General features: G+C 43.6%; 1 protein-coding gene across 4 annotated transcripts in view; it reads left to right on the plus strand.

Moving 5' to 3' along the window:
- The window catches only part of Ttc8 (tetratricopeptide repeat domain 8), a 57,761-nt gene extending 46,463 nt beyond the window's left edge, over window positions 1–11,298 (plus strand). For 3 of the 4 annotated variants that reach the window (XM_021627190.2, XM_021627191.2, XM_060388020.1), the window contains 5 exons: window positions 2,606–2,745; window positions 4,123–4,297; window positions 4,561–4,683; window positions 7,314–7,397; window positions 10,360–11,295. In XM_021627190.2, the coding sequence (XP_021482865.1) occupies window positions 2,606–2,745; window positions 4,123–4,297; window positions 4,561–4,683; window positions 7,314–7,397; window positions 10,360–10,476 (639 nt within the window). In that variant the 3' untranslated portion in view covers window positions 10,477–11,295. Of the gene's footprint in view, window positions 1–2,605; window positions 2,746–4,122; window positions 4,298–4,560; window positions 4,684–7,313; window positions 7,398–10,359 lie in introns of all 4 variants that reach the window. The other variant, XM_021627192.2, reaches the window with a different exon arrangement.
- Window positions 11,299–13,429: the final 2,131 nt, after the last annotated feature.

A 13,429-nucleotide genomic window follows, 5' to 3' on the forward strand; every position in this document is an offset into this window, starting at 1 on the left:
CGCATTAGGCTCATTCTACATCATGTGCCTGTCAAGGCTGCACATCGTATCTCACATACATGTAGAGTTATTAATAAAATTTAAAAAGCAAAACACCAATGCAATAGGCTGGGGTGATAACTTAGTCATGTGCTTGCCTGGCAAGTGTGAGGACCCAAGTAGCCCCCCAGAACCCACAGAAAAAGAGCCAGTTGTGGCAGCTTGCACACATAACCCCAACACTGGGGAGGTAGTGACAACAAGATAAGCTAGAACCCCTGCTCAGATGTAGCCCAGGGCAGCTCAGTCTCCAAGTGAGTACCCTAGTAAGGGGAACAGGGGCTGTCTCTGACATGAACTCAGTGGCTGGCTCTTTGATCACCTCCCCCTGAGTGGGGAGCAGCCTTATCAGGCCACAGAGGAAGACAATGCAGCCAGGCCTGATGAGACCTGATAGGCTAGGTCAGATGGAAGGAGAGGAGGACCTCCCCTATCAGTGGACTTGGAGAGGGACATAGGAGGAGATGAGGAAGGTAAGGTGAGATTGGGAGGGGATGGGTGAGGAGGCGATTAGTTTTCCATGACTGGGGTGATGCAGTCTCTCCTGATGCTCTCCTACTTTGGGGCTGTCCCTCACTATGAAAACACTATGTGTGCACAGACAGTACTGTTTTGAAAAACCCAGATATGGATGACCAATTGAAAAGAGGACTTGGGAGAATTTGACTCCACTTGTGAACGAACTTACTTTACATATTACTTTATATATATAAAGTCTTTATATATATTTTATATATATAAAATGTGCTCTGGGGTACAGTCCTACTCTTCGTGAGCCTTGTATCAAATACAAGTCCTATGTTTAAAGAACTGTGTGGTGATTCAAATCTAATGTAAATAAGAGTTCTCCTGTGGCTGGGCAAGGTGGTATGCACCTTTAATCCCAGCACTCAGGGAGGCAGGAGGAGGCAAATCTCTTGAGTTCAAGGCCAGGCTGGATAGCCAAGACTACACAGAAAAACCATGTTTTTTTTAATAGTTCTCCTGTGAAAAGAGCAAGTGTGTGGGTGACAGGGAATTATATGTAACTTGAGAGGCAGAAGAGATCTGTGTGAAGTTGGATATAAGTTTCATGGCAGATGGACTTGGCCATGAGGTAGATTTGAGAGGTGAAAACCTTTATTACTAGTATCTGTTGAGCCAGATGGGATGACATTTGCCTGCAGTCCAACTATTCAGGAAGCTGAGGAAATAGCTAGCTCAAGCTCAGGGTCAAGCCCAGAGTGGGCAACATGGTGAGACTTGAATAGCATTAGTGTTGGATCACAGGACACGCCCCTCTCGGCTCTGGGATGGAGCTGACAAAGTGTACAGTGCTTTGTCAGCACTTACAGTGAATTCAGTTCCCTCCCTTCCACTTGCAGCTGTGAGTAAGCCCAGCCCCTTCATCCCTGGACTTAGGACATGTGTAAATTGTGTGCTTTTATCTAGTGCTTCCCTTCCTGTGTCTCCTAGAAGGTAGACCAGGCAAGCTAGATCTCATGGCATGGAGCTTGCCCACCCCACCCCACCTCAAGAGCTTCTAAGCGGCAGAAACCACCTTTGTCCTTGGAAACTGAAGGTTCTTCACCTCTAAGACCCTCATTTCCTCCTTGCTGTACGTGGTGGGTGTCTCCTAATGGAGCTCCTTTGGGGAAAGTGAAAGCCTCTGGGTGATGCAGTCTCTCCTGATGCTCTCCTACTTTGGGGCTGTCCCTCACTATGATGATGCTTCCTCCCCTATCAAGGTCATCTGAAGGGTTACTTGTTTTGCTCCCTTCTGCAAACAATTCATCTCCGCAAACATTTACCTATGATTACCTATGTTTTACAAATGTATACAGTGACTGAGGAAGGCTACTTTGGTTTTTGCCCAAGTATGTATTTCTCAACTTGGTCTGGGTTGCTTTCATTTATTTCTTACACCTTGTTTCCATAGTTGGTACAACCTACAGTTGGGCACCAGGTGACTTCTTAAACACGATGCAGTATGGTTGTGGTGTGCCTCTGTTTCTCATCCTCTGGTGTTCTCCCAACATTGTATGAAGTTCAAGGCTCTCCCCATGGCCTCAAAGGGCCTGGCTACCTCTATGGTATTCTGGGCACTGCCCCCTTTCCAGGCTCACTGGGAAGTGTTTCTTCTAAGTGTTTCCATGTTAGGCTTCTGGGTTTTGGTCTCTCTGCCGAGTGAGACTATCTCCACAAATGCTGGCTCTCACACCTTACTTCATTTCCATCTCTGTCAGACAGGGCCTCTTCTGACGTGAGCCCTAACAAGCGCCCCTGCTCCCTTTGCTTTCTGCTCACCCTGCACTGTTTCTTTCCCCTGCTTATCCTTCCTTACATTACATCCCACACTGACTCATTTGTTTGTCTCCCCACCAGCTGTCATCTCCTTGGGGACGATGACTTCATGTTTTCATTAGGATTTTGTCCCTGCTGTCTAGAACAGAGTCTGACATGGCAGACTCCAAATAAATATTTGTTGAATGAAAGAACTTAAATCGGTCAGGAAAAAAACAAAACAAAACACAGCTTTTTGTCCAGTGTCAATAACATGTTGCTCTTCTGTGTGGATGGGGAACAGGAAATGAACAATAGTTCATCAGCAGCAGAATACTACAAAGAAGTTCTGAAACAAGACAATACTCACGTGGAAGCCATCGCCTGCATTGGAAGTAATCACTTTTATTCTGACCAGCCAGAGGTTGCACTCCGGTTTTACAGGTGGGTGTTACCCTGCATCTGCAGGAAAAGTTGGTGAAACCATAAAGGGATGGAATGAAAGTATAGAGAAATGATGCATTATGCATAGGCCACATGAGCGTGGATCTAAGATCCGCATCTCTCAGCTGCTTTCTGAGAATTAAAGTGGTATTCGGCACTTTGGGGGTGTGCAGGCCAGCACCCTGGAGAAACAGACCTGCATGGCCAAGCTTTCATTTTGGCTCAGGGCGAATTCCTATTAGTTGTCAAGAAACTACAGAGACTAAATAGCTACTTAAAATGTTTCTCGTCGTTACTGCCTCTTATTACCACAAAACCTAAAGACAGAGAGGCTGAAGCAGGAAGGGGTTTGCAGTAGCTCTGTGTTCTGAACCTTGATGAGGACCTAAAACACGGTCACATGTTTTCAGCTTTTTCCAAGTCTAAGTAAATTGTGGTCACTGGTTCTGTTGGAAGTACATACTTATTTTATCCTACATGTGGCTTCTAAAATGCATTTTTTTCACAGTTAAATCTACTATGTATTTGTGTGCATGCACCATGGCTTGCTTGTGAAGGTTAAAAAGTAGCTTCCTTTAAGTCAGCTCTTTCCTTCCGCTGCGAGAGTCCCAGGGATCAAAGTCAGGCTCCCAGGCTTTGAGATGGACACCTTTACTAAGCCATCTCGCTGGCCCCTGAAGTTTTTGGTTAGCTGGTGGTTTCAGCCCTGTAATGTATAGGAGTAGGTAGACAGCTGACAAGTTCTTTCCAAACACATACCGGAACATAAAGGCTGCACATGCTGTCCAGCACACACAGCTGTATCCTGCACCCTAAAGTGGGTCAAAGCTTCGTGGAGCAGCGGAGCTAGCTTGTCGTTTGTGTATTTGAACTCTGTGGGACTAATGATACACAGAAGCAAAGTGAGACTCTTGAGCTGCCATGAGAACACAGAGAGCTACCTGCAGCGGCAGTTCCCACGGCAGAGGCTCACGGGAGTGAATCTACCGTGCAGTGTAGACACTGGAATCCAGGGTGCAACAGAAGGCTTAGTGGTAAATGTGGATGTGCTCCTCAGGCTGGATCAGGCCTCAGCGAATTCCCAGCAGGCGCTGAGGCCTCTGAAGTGACACATGTGAACTTCCCTCTTTGTGACTCTTTCTAATAAAGCTTTTAGAAAAAAAAAAAAACAACATTAAAAACCACTTTTCTGACCTTGTCCCTGGACACATGGCCCTGTGACAAGTTGTGAGCATTGCTTTAAACATTTCTTAATCTGCTTGTGTTAGTGTTCTTCAAGGGTCCTAGAGTTATTAAATTAATTCACTTCCAGCTTTAAAAAACGTTTACATTTGTAAAGTTGGTCTGATAGCGAATTTTGTGCTCCTCTTTGAAAAGGCGCCTCTTGCAGATGGGAGTCTATAACTGCCAGCTTTTCAATAACCTGGGGCTGTGCTGCTTCTACGCCCAGCAGTACGACATGACTCTGACTTCATTTGAACGTGCCCTTTCCCTGGCCGAAAATGAAGAGGAGGCAGCTGATGTCTGGTACAACCTGGGGCACATAGCTGTGGTATGTTGTGTGTGTGTGTTTCCTGTTATGGAAAAAGTCACCATGTGATCATGTGAAGAAATTCTCAGATATCATAAAGTTGAGGTTTATGGAAGTCATTTTATATCCTCAAGTTAAATAGATGCACAGAACTCACCCTTCGCTGCTATGGGTGGTGCTTGTTTTCTCTATGTAGCTAGAAAGATTTATATGCACAATGAGGGAGGCTATGGCTGTGGGAGGAGTGCAGCTCCACGTGTGTAAACATGTGCGTTTCCTTGCAGGGAATAGGAGATACAAACCTAGCCCATCAGTGCTTCAGGCTGGCCCTGGTCCACAACAACCACCATGCCGAGGCCTACAACAACCTAGCCGTGCTAGAGATGCGGAAGGGCCACATTGAACAGGTCAGCAAAGACCGCCGGCTCCCTTCAGAGGAAAGCTGTGGCACTCGGCTCTTTTTATGTCTTGTCATTACTCTCCAGTAGCTCTCGAGTCTGACAGGCCTGACTGAGTCTGAATCCCTGCTCTGTCATATACTAGCTGTGTGACCTTGGTCAAGTCACTTCACTTCTCAGAGGCCAGAATTGAACATTTGATGTACTGGGAATAATGCACGCCTCCGTGGTTTCACTGCCTGAAACGCACTGTCTCCCTCCTCCGATCTAGCTGCTCCTGCCAAGACCGGCAGCTACCCTTCCAACCACTCCTTCCTTCCTTCCTCTGTCTGCCACCTCTGCACCCACATCAGTCCCGTCAGCCGTAGCTCACCCTGGTTCCTCTTCTCTACGCCACATTCATCTCTTCCCTTCACCATCCCAGGTGCCTCCTAGCTGGTCTCCCTCCTGCACACATACCACATGGGTGGGCACTTTGCCAACTGAGGTGCAGACCCTCCCCTTTTCCCCCCTGTCAGGAAGACTACTGAGTGACTTAATGATGGATTGATGAATGAATGAGTGAGTAAGTGAATGAATGAATGAATGATCAAGTGAGTGAATGAATGAATGAATGAATGAAGCAGCAGCACATACTCCTTTGAATAGGCTAATGGGTTTTGTTATTAAACAGTATTATTTTATTACTGCTATACTAAAATCCTCCAGTCCCTTCTCTGTGCATTTGGACTAAAACCCAAGCTTCCTGCCGTGGCCTGTGTGGCCCCTATATTCTTTGAGACAACATCTGTGTGCTCATTTCTCACTGGCTTCAAGCATATGCAACTTTCCTGCCGCTCTACAGACATGACACAGTGCTTTGTCTCCCTTCAGGCCTTTGCAGTATCCTCGGTTCTTGCAATGACGTTTCTTTTCATCACTTGGGTCTTAAGTACCAAGTCCTTAGAAAAACCATCCAAACATCAGTCTAAAAAAAGCTCTCAAGGTCTAGCACGCCACGTGCTTTTTTCCCCGCTCTCTCATTTTACCAGCTATTGGTGTGTGTAGAGAGCAGACTGTCGGCTGCTTGAAAGCAGGGACCTCATTTGTTATGTAACTTCTGCACTCTGAGCAGTGGGAACAGCACTGGCACTCGGGAAGCCTGAAGTCAGTGTCTGGAGGGGCTGGGAGAGCTCTGGCTGTAAAGTGCTTGCATGGCAGCATGAAACCTGGGTTCAGACCCCCGGCACCCGCCAAAATGCCATTGATCTGTGTGTGTGTGTACATGGGCTCAAGTATGTACACATTCCACCTCACACATGTGAAAGTCAGAGAACCGCTTGTAGAAGCGAGTTCTCCCCTGCCTCCCTTCTTCCATGAGAGTTCTGGGGATCAAGCTCAGGTTGCCAGGTAGCAAGTGTCCTTCCCTGTTGAGCTGTCTTGCCAGTCCACTGATTTCAGATGTGTTGAAATCCTTTACATTCACCCTGTTTTATTAGTAAAACCTAATATCTGTTGTCTTATATGAATCAGTGTCCTCTTTTTGCCATTTCAAAAAAAGAGAAATGAATTTGTCCTCAGGGTCATGGACACAAGTTTAGAGTCTGGAGAGGATTGTCCAATGGCATCATATGAACTGATGCACACTTGAGCATCTGTTTGTTAATCCATGGTCTCTGCAAAACATTGTCCTGTGAAATGTAATCTTAATTTTTATGCTTTGAGTACTCATGATGGCTTGTTTTATATCAACTTGACACAAGGTAGAAGCACTGGAAAGAAGGGAACCTCAGTTAAGAAAATTTCTCCATAAGATCCACCTGTGGGGCATTTTCTTAATCAGTGATTGATGGGGTGAAGGAGCAGCCCTTTGTGGGTGGTGCCATCCCTGGGCTGGTGGTCCTGGGTTCTATAAGAAAGCAGGCTGAGCAAGTCGTGGAGAGCAAGGCAGTAAGCAGCACCCCTCCATGGCCTCTGTATCAGCTCCTGCCTCCAGGTTCCAGCCCTGCTTGAGTTCCTTCCCCGGCTGCCTTTAGTAATGGTGATGCAGAAGTGTAGGCCTGATGAACCCTTTCCTCCTCAGCGTGCTTTTGGTCACGGTGTTTTGTCACAGCAACAGCAACCCTAACTAGGACAGTGCTTTAGAGAAAGCTTGTCACTTCCGGTAGCTATTTCCCTTAGCAAACTGGTCAGCAGTACAATGAATGCTTTCTTGCTCTCACCAGTGCAGAACTTTGGACTTTGAGATGTATTGGTGTTAAGTTGTGATTAGGAAGCAGATAAGTAGAACCTCCTTAGTTGATCAGCAATAACAAAGCCTAAGACAAGAAGACCTGGGTTTAAGCCTTGAGAAGATTGTATTTCAAATTTTGTGTCCTACTGAAGCGCAAACTTTCTGAGGCAGTGGTTCTCAGACAGCCTGTATCTACTCTACATTTCCAATTCCCTCTTTTGAAGTATGTATCACTAATATAATTTTGTCAGTGTATCCATAGTAAGCTATGTTTTATTACATCATTCTGTTTCCTGAGGAATGACACCCATATTTCCCACAGGATAATTTTAAGGTCTGGTCCCAGGTTTTTTGTTTGAACCTAAAAAACCATAGATACAGAGTGACACACACTCATCTGTGGCTTTTTCTTCTTTTCTCCCCACAGGCACGGGCACTGTTACAAACAGCATCTTCTTTAGCACCCCATATGTATGAGCCACATTTTAATTTTGCAACAGTCTCTGATAAGGTATTTTCTTCCTTTATTAATTTATCATCTGACACGTTCTTGATCTTTCTTAGTTTAAAAAAATACCGACTGAATACAACATTTTAAACCTTATCTTTCTGAACAGAAGGTTGATTTTTTTCCTCAATCTAAAAGAAATGACTTTTTAAAAACTTTTATCACAAATATCTTCACTTCAGGAGATTATGTAATAAACTTTATCATTGGGTATTAACTAAAACACCACTTTAAGTTGCAGAAAAAATATCTTATGTTTTAAAATACCACATTTAATCACTGAGGAAACACTTGTTAGATAACTCCTGGTTCAGGAAGGATTTATAATTGACTTCTACAGAGAGGGACCCTGTCTGTTATCTGCAGATTATATTTTCACCGCCCTTTCTCAACATTGTTACAAATTAAGGATGCTACTGAATATTGTTTAGTTACAAACAATATGAGGGTAAGGTAACTAACTATTGGTATTTTAGTATTTGTGGCCAATCAGTTAATATTCAGAAGCCAAAAGAAATAATGAGCTGTTTTTGTTTTTGCATTTTTGGAGACAGGCTTTCTCTGTGTAGCCTTGGCTGTCCTGGAACTCTCTCTGTAGACGAGGCTGGCCTAGAACTTAGAAAGATTCTCCTGCCTCTGCCTCCGGAGTGCTGGCATTAAAGGCATGCGCCACCATGCCTGGTGAGTGAGCTGTTTTTAATAAGACATAAACAAACACTCCAGGGACATCTCTGCACTTTTACCACGAATAGCAAAGTCTGTCTTGAGGATTAGAAAACAGGTCAAAATGTTTGTCCTAAAAGTACAGGGTTTTATTGACTGAAGACATCAACATGATATTTTTATAGCGTGAACACGACATTTTAAAACATGTCTGCTTTAAAAATAGGAAAAGCTCTCTCTCATCTTACAGTTTTGGGACAGGTGCTGAGTTCCAGGTCTGCTGGGGGTGTTCTACCTACCTCCCTGAATTCTCACTGGAACCCCAGGGATGCTTCTTTACTGAGCCTCTCTATGGAGTAAGCCATGTGGCCAGCATAGAAGACGTAGCAATGAATGAAGCAGACAAAAACTTCTGCCTCACGGTGCTTACATTCCTGTGGAGCCTGATGCTCACAGAGCTTTGGAGGCACCGAGAGCTGGGAGTGGAGGCTCGAGTCTGCGAAGCCCTCAACACTGGAGGCTAAGGAAGGAGGGCCGCTAGTTCAAAGCTAGACCAGAAAGAACTAGTCTCAGCAAAACCCAAACAGCAGGGGTCTTTGGGGTTGGCTGAGTTGTTAAGAGTATTTGCGGCTCTTCCAAAGGTCCGGAATTTGATTCTCAGCACCCACATCAGGTGGCTCACAGTCGCCTGTAACTCCAGCTCCGGGAGATTCTGCATCTCTGGCTGTGACTGCACCTGCACTCACACTTCCACAGAACTGAAAAGAATAAAAGAATAAATATGAAGAAAATAAAACAAAGACACACCCTAGAGCCACGTGGTGTATGCGTGATTCCAAACTGAATGCCAGCTCCTGTGATGCCCCTCCACCTCCCACTGCACCCTGCTGCTGCTTAGTAATTGCACAGACACTGACTTACAGGAAGATCAGCGTGCCTTAGTGATTCTCACCCCAAAGAATTCTTAAAAGGAAGTTCAGCAAAATACTATAAAATAGTGAGAATGTTGGAGATGTTATGATTTTACAAGGAAACCACTTCAATCTAAACTGCTTAAATATGTTATTAAAAATCCATTAGAACTGAATCATCTAGATTGTTTTTTGTGCACACACTAAAAATGTTCTGTCTTTCCGGAAGTTTATACAGAAATGAAAGTAGATTAGTAATATCCTTTATAAACTCAAAGAACAACTATCTTCCCAACATTCTTGCATTTAGAATCACTTAGAACTTCTCAGAGTATATCTTATATCTTAAGCTATATATTTTGCTTAAATTTCATGTCTAAGGGATACTACACTAATCAAAGTGTCTTTATTGGATATGGCATTTATTCTAGTTACATTGAGCTGGATCTTGAGGCATACAAATTCTCTCTTGTACTTACAATTCTATCAGCAACAGGGAGAGAAAACCCAGGCTTCTGATTCAATGCTAAACAACTATAATGGAGCACATAGTACTTACATAATTTCATTTTCTTCATTTGGTTTCATGGTGGATTTCTAACTTAGATGAGGTAATTCTTTTTTTTTTTTTTTTTTGATCTGAGGGAGTGTTTTTATTTTCTTTAAGCTTGAAATCATGAATTTATATATTATTCACTTTACATGCTTATTGATGCCCCCTTTCCTCCTATTTTAATATTTTTCTTAAATTAATTTTTTTATTGATTACAGTTTATTCACTTTGTATCCCAGCAGTAGTCCCCTCCCTCCCTCATCCCCTCCTAATCCCACCCTCCCTCCTTCATCCCCTCCCAATCCTACCCTCCCTCCCTCATCTCCTCCCATGCCCCTCTCCAAGTCCACTGATAGGGGAGGTCCTCCTCCCCTTCCATCTGACCCTAGCCTATCAGGTCTCATCAGGACTGGCTACATTGTCTTCCTCTGTGGCCTGGCAAGTCTGCTCCCCCATTAGGGGGAGGTGATCAAAAAACCAGCCCCTGAGTTCATGTCAGAGACAGCCCCTGTACCCCTTACTAGGCTGGGGTTCCATGGGTTATTTCTGTGCAGGGGTTCTAGGTTAATTCCATGCATGGTCCTTGGTTGGTGTATCAGTCTCAGAAAAGACCCCTAGGCCCAGATTTTTTTGGTTCTGTTGTTCTCCTTGTGGAGCTCCTGTCCCCTCCAGGTCTCTCTATATCTCCCCCTTCTTTCATAAGATTCCCTGTACTCTACCCAAAGTTTGGCTATGATTCTTAGCCAGATGAGGTGATTCTTAACCACAATTTCCCTTTAAGAACCCCTCACAGTTTTTCAACATGTAGATCTTATTTGTGATTTGGTATCTCTTACAGATCGGAGATCTTCAGAGAAGCTATGTTGCTGCTCAGAAGTCAGAAGCAGCGTTTCCTGAACATGTGGACACACAGCACCTAATTAAGCAGTTAAAGCTGCACTTTGCTATGCTCTGATCAGTCTCTAGATCAAATGTGCAGGAAGGGTCAGCACACAGAGAGGAAATGTGCTATACACATTTGTATCAACAGTGTGATACAGACCCTATGAGGTCTGTATCATAAGACTGTAAACCAGAACCTATTATAAGAACTTTGTTGTTTTAAAAGGTAATAGTGTAAAAACAGGATTTAAGCATTTCCTAGTTTTGTTTTATCAATTAAAAACACTTATTTTTAAATACAACATTTTCTAACAAGTATGTCATGTATGTTGGGTGCCATACCCTCCTCCTCCCGTTAGTTCCCTTTGTCTCGCAGACAGTTTCATGGCCACTCTCATGACATCTGTATGTACATGGCTTTAGCTATCTAAGTAAAATCTAGAAACCACACATTAGAGAAAACATACAATATTTGTTTTTCTGAGAACAACTCAGTTAGTTTTGTGTGTGTGTGTGTGTGTGTGTGTGTGTGTGTGTGTGTAAGACAGAGTCTCTTACTATAGTAGTCTAGGTTGGCCTTGAACTTATGATCCCAGCCTCCTGAGTGCTGGGGTTACAGACAAGGGCCACCGGCAAGCTGGTTTCAGCATTTCTAACCAGATGATAAAGCCCCTTTTACACTGTATGGTAGATATTTGTACATAGTTGTTAAGCAGCATAATGAACCTCGATTTTTTTTTATAAATGTGTATCTTAAAAATCTTTAAGCATTAGCTATCATAAAAACTCAGGAGGTTGGAAATCTGCTTTAAATTTTTTATTTTCATGGCTAATAACGTGTGTATTTATTATGAGTGCTTTAATTGAAGCTTTAAATTTTGTATTCTAAACTATTTTTATCAGAAACTTTGTAATTATATATTGCACTTTAAAATAAATCAGTATGTAAAAAACTTTGTACTTTTTATGAATTTTTATTTCACTTATCTCTGATGATATAAGTTGATTTTAAAAGTTAATCACTCTTACAAAGTTCAGAACATTATTTTAAGTTTATTTGAAATTATGCACTACCAGCTTTTCGCTAACGTGTGCTCTAAATGCACACTGGTTCATAGCTTGACAAAAGTTAACTCAAAACAGGTGATGGACAAACTTATGCCCACAGAGACTGAGACAGAGAGATAGAGACTTAAAAACGTAAAACTAAACCAAGTGGAAGAATTCAAAGTTGGATATAAATTTTAAATCAGGTTTGCTAAGAAGGGTATGAAAATGAATCTCTATGTCAGATAATAGGATAAAAATTTAACAGCACAGCATATGCTCCTGATCAGCTAATTCACACCACATTTCTGCCTTGTTACACCTCTTCTCTCTTCCATCTGGCTGAAACTCGTAAGAACTTCGCTTGGATCGTTGCAGCTTATGCAAGGAGCACAGGCTCTCACAGATGGCGCCTCATTAATTACAGCTTGCAACAAATAGGTTTCTCAACAAGATGGTCGTCTGTCTACACCCACAGGATGACTAGTCCTGCGATGTTTTCATGTTTCACTGGGAATTGTGGAGAAAGAAAACACTACCCCAGGCTGCCCTCTTCTCTTCTATCGTGTTGAGGGTAACATGCAAAGTAAATGTGTAGGGCTGTGGTCATCCTGACAGGTGTTGAAGTTGAAAACTGCTTTGCTAAGTGGTTTCTAAAATTACTCTTACTTCTAAATCCCTTAAAAGACGCCACTGAAGCTCCTTCAGGAAGGAGTAGCCGTAGCCGGTGTCCCTGTAGCTGTTAGAGAGACTACCTGTCAACACCATGCAACGAGAAGTTTCCTGTACAGTCCAACACAAGCCCCAGGTTCTTGTAAGAGGGCTTTAAACCGAAGACTCCCGTCCGTCTTTTGGGACCTCTGTAAGATATTTATAGAGAGAGATCATCGTCATAGCGGGTGATTCATAGGTACTATGCACCTGGAGTATATAATTTCCCAGACTATAGTTATGGTTCCCAGGTTGTAGCTGTGCTTATTAAACTAGCCAGGGCAGGCAGGGAGACGTGTGCTTGGGAGCAGTCCTATCCAATAATACTGACCACTTCTTTGGCACATCACATGAAGTAAGGGAGTGAGCCTTAAGCATGTGAGTCAGTTTGCAAAGGAAGTAGATGATGCTGAGGGTCTGCCATAGAAATGGGCTGTGTTGCTCCACTCCTCAATCTGACCTGCCTAACCTTAGAGTGGGCTTATTTTGGTCTGACTCTTCCTGACAGAATTCCTGGGAGGGGGGGGACACCCTCAAGGTTTTTAAGTGCAAAGAGCTCACACTGTTAGCACTGTTCTCTGATCGTGACAAGGCTTCCCAGTGTTGCATCCCTGAAGCTCATTAAAAAGATTCTCTCTCAGGTCTCCAGTGACCTTCACTGGCAGGAGCAGGGGAGGACAGCTGGATAAAAAATCTGAGGCATCCAGGTCACCATCCAAGGATTCCACTATATTCGTGAAATTTGAAGCTACAGCCTTCTGCTTTTTTGCTATTTAAAATAACCACGCGAATCTTGCAATTAACCCAGAAGAAAATCTGTATTTGTTTTAACATCAAACATGCTTCTCACATCGTCATATGTAGCAGCTGTTCTGGGATAGGGGCCAATATTTTAGCTGGTGTTTTCACCAGTGGTGCCCGCATGTTTCAGCTGTAGGCAGAAGAAACAAGTTCTGATCTCCCTCTGCCCCATTGGCTTGCCTATCTGTCTTTCCCCTTGCACAGGTGTGAGGCTTCAGCTTGACCTGACTGCAGCCATCTTGAGTCATGAGAACCATGACCATGCCTAGTGACTCTGGCTACTTTCCTGACATAGTTCCCCAGCATCTATAAGTAGAGTAGTCTGCAAAATTTTGCGACCAAGATTCTAGACCCACCAGCACCAGGACTATGTCCAGCATCCCAGCTAGAGATAAATCATCTCCATTTGGCTTAGATGAAGTCCTGTGTCAGCCATTCTATCTTCCTCCCTTTTCTGACCCAGTTCA

The sequence above is a fragment of the Meriones unguiculatus genome, chromosome 7, assembly GCF_030254825.1.
Source record: "Meriones unguiculatus strain TT.TT164.6M chromosome 7, Bangor_MerUng_6.1, whole genome shotgun sequence".
Lineage (NCBI taxonomy): Eukaryota > Metazoa > Chordata > Mammalia > Rodentia > Muridae > Meriones > Meriones unguiculatus.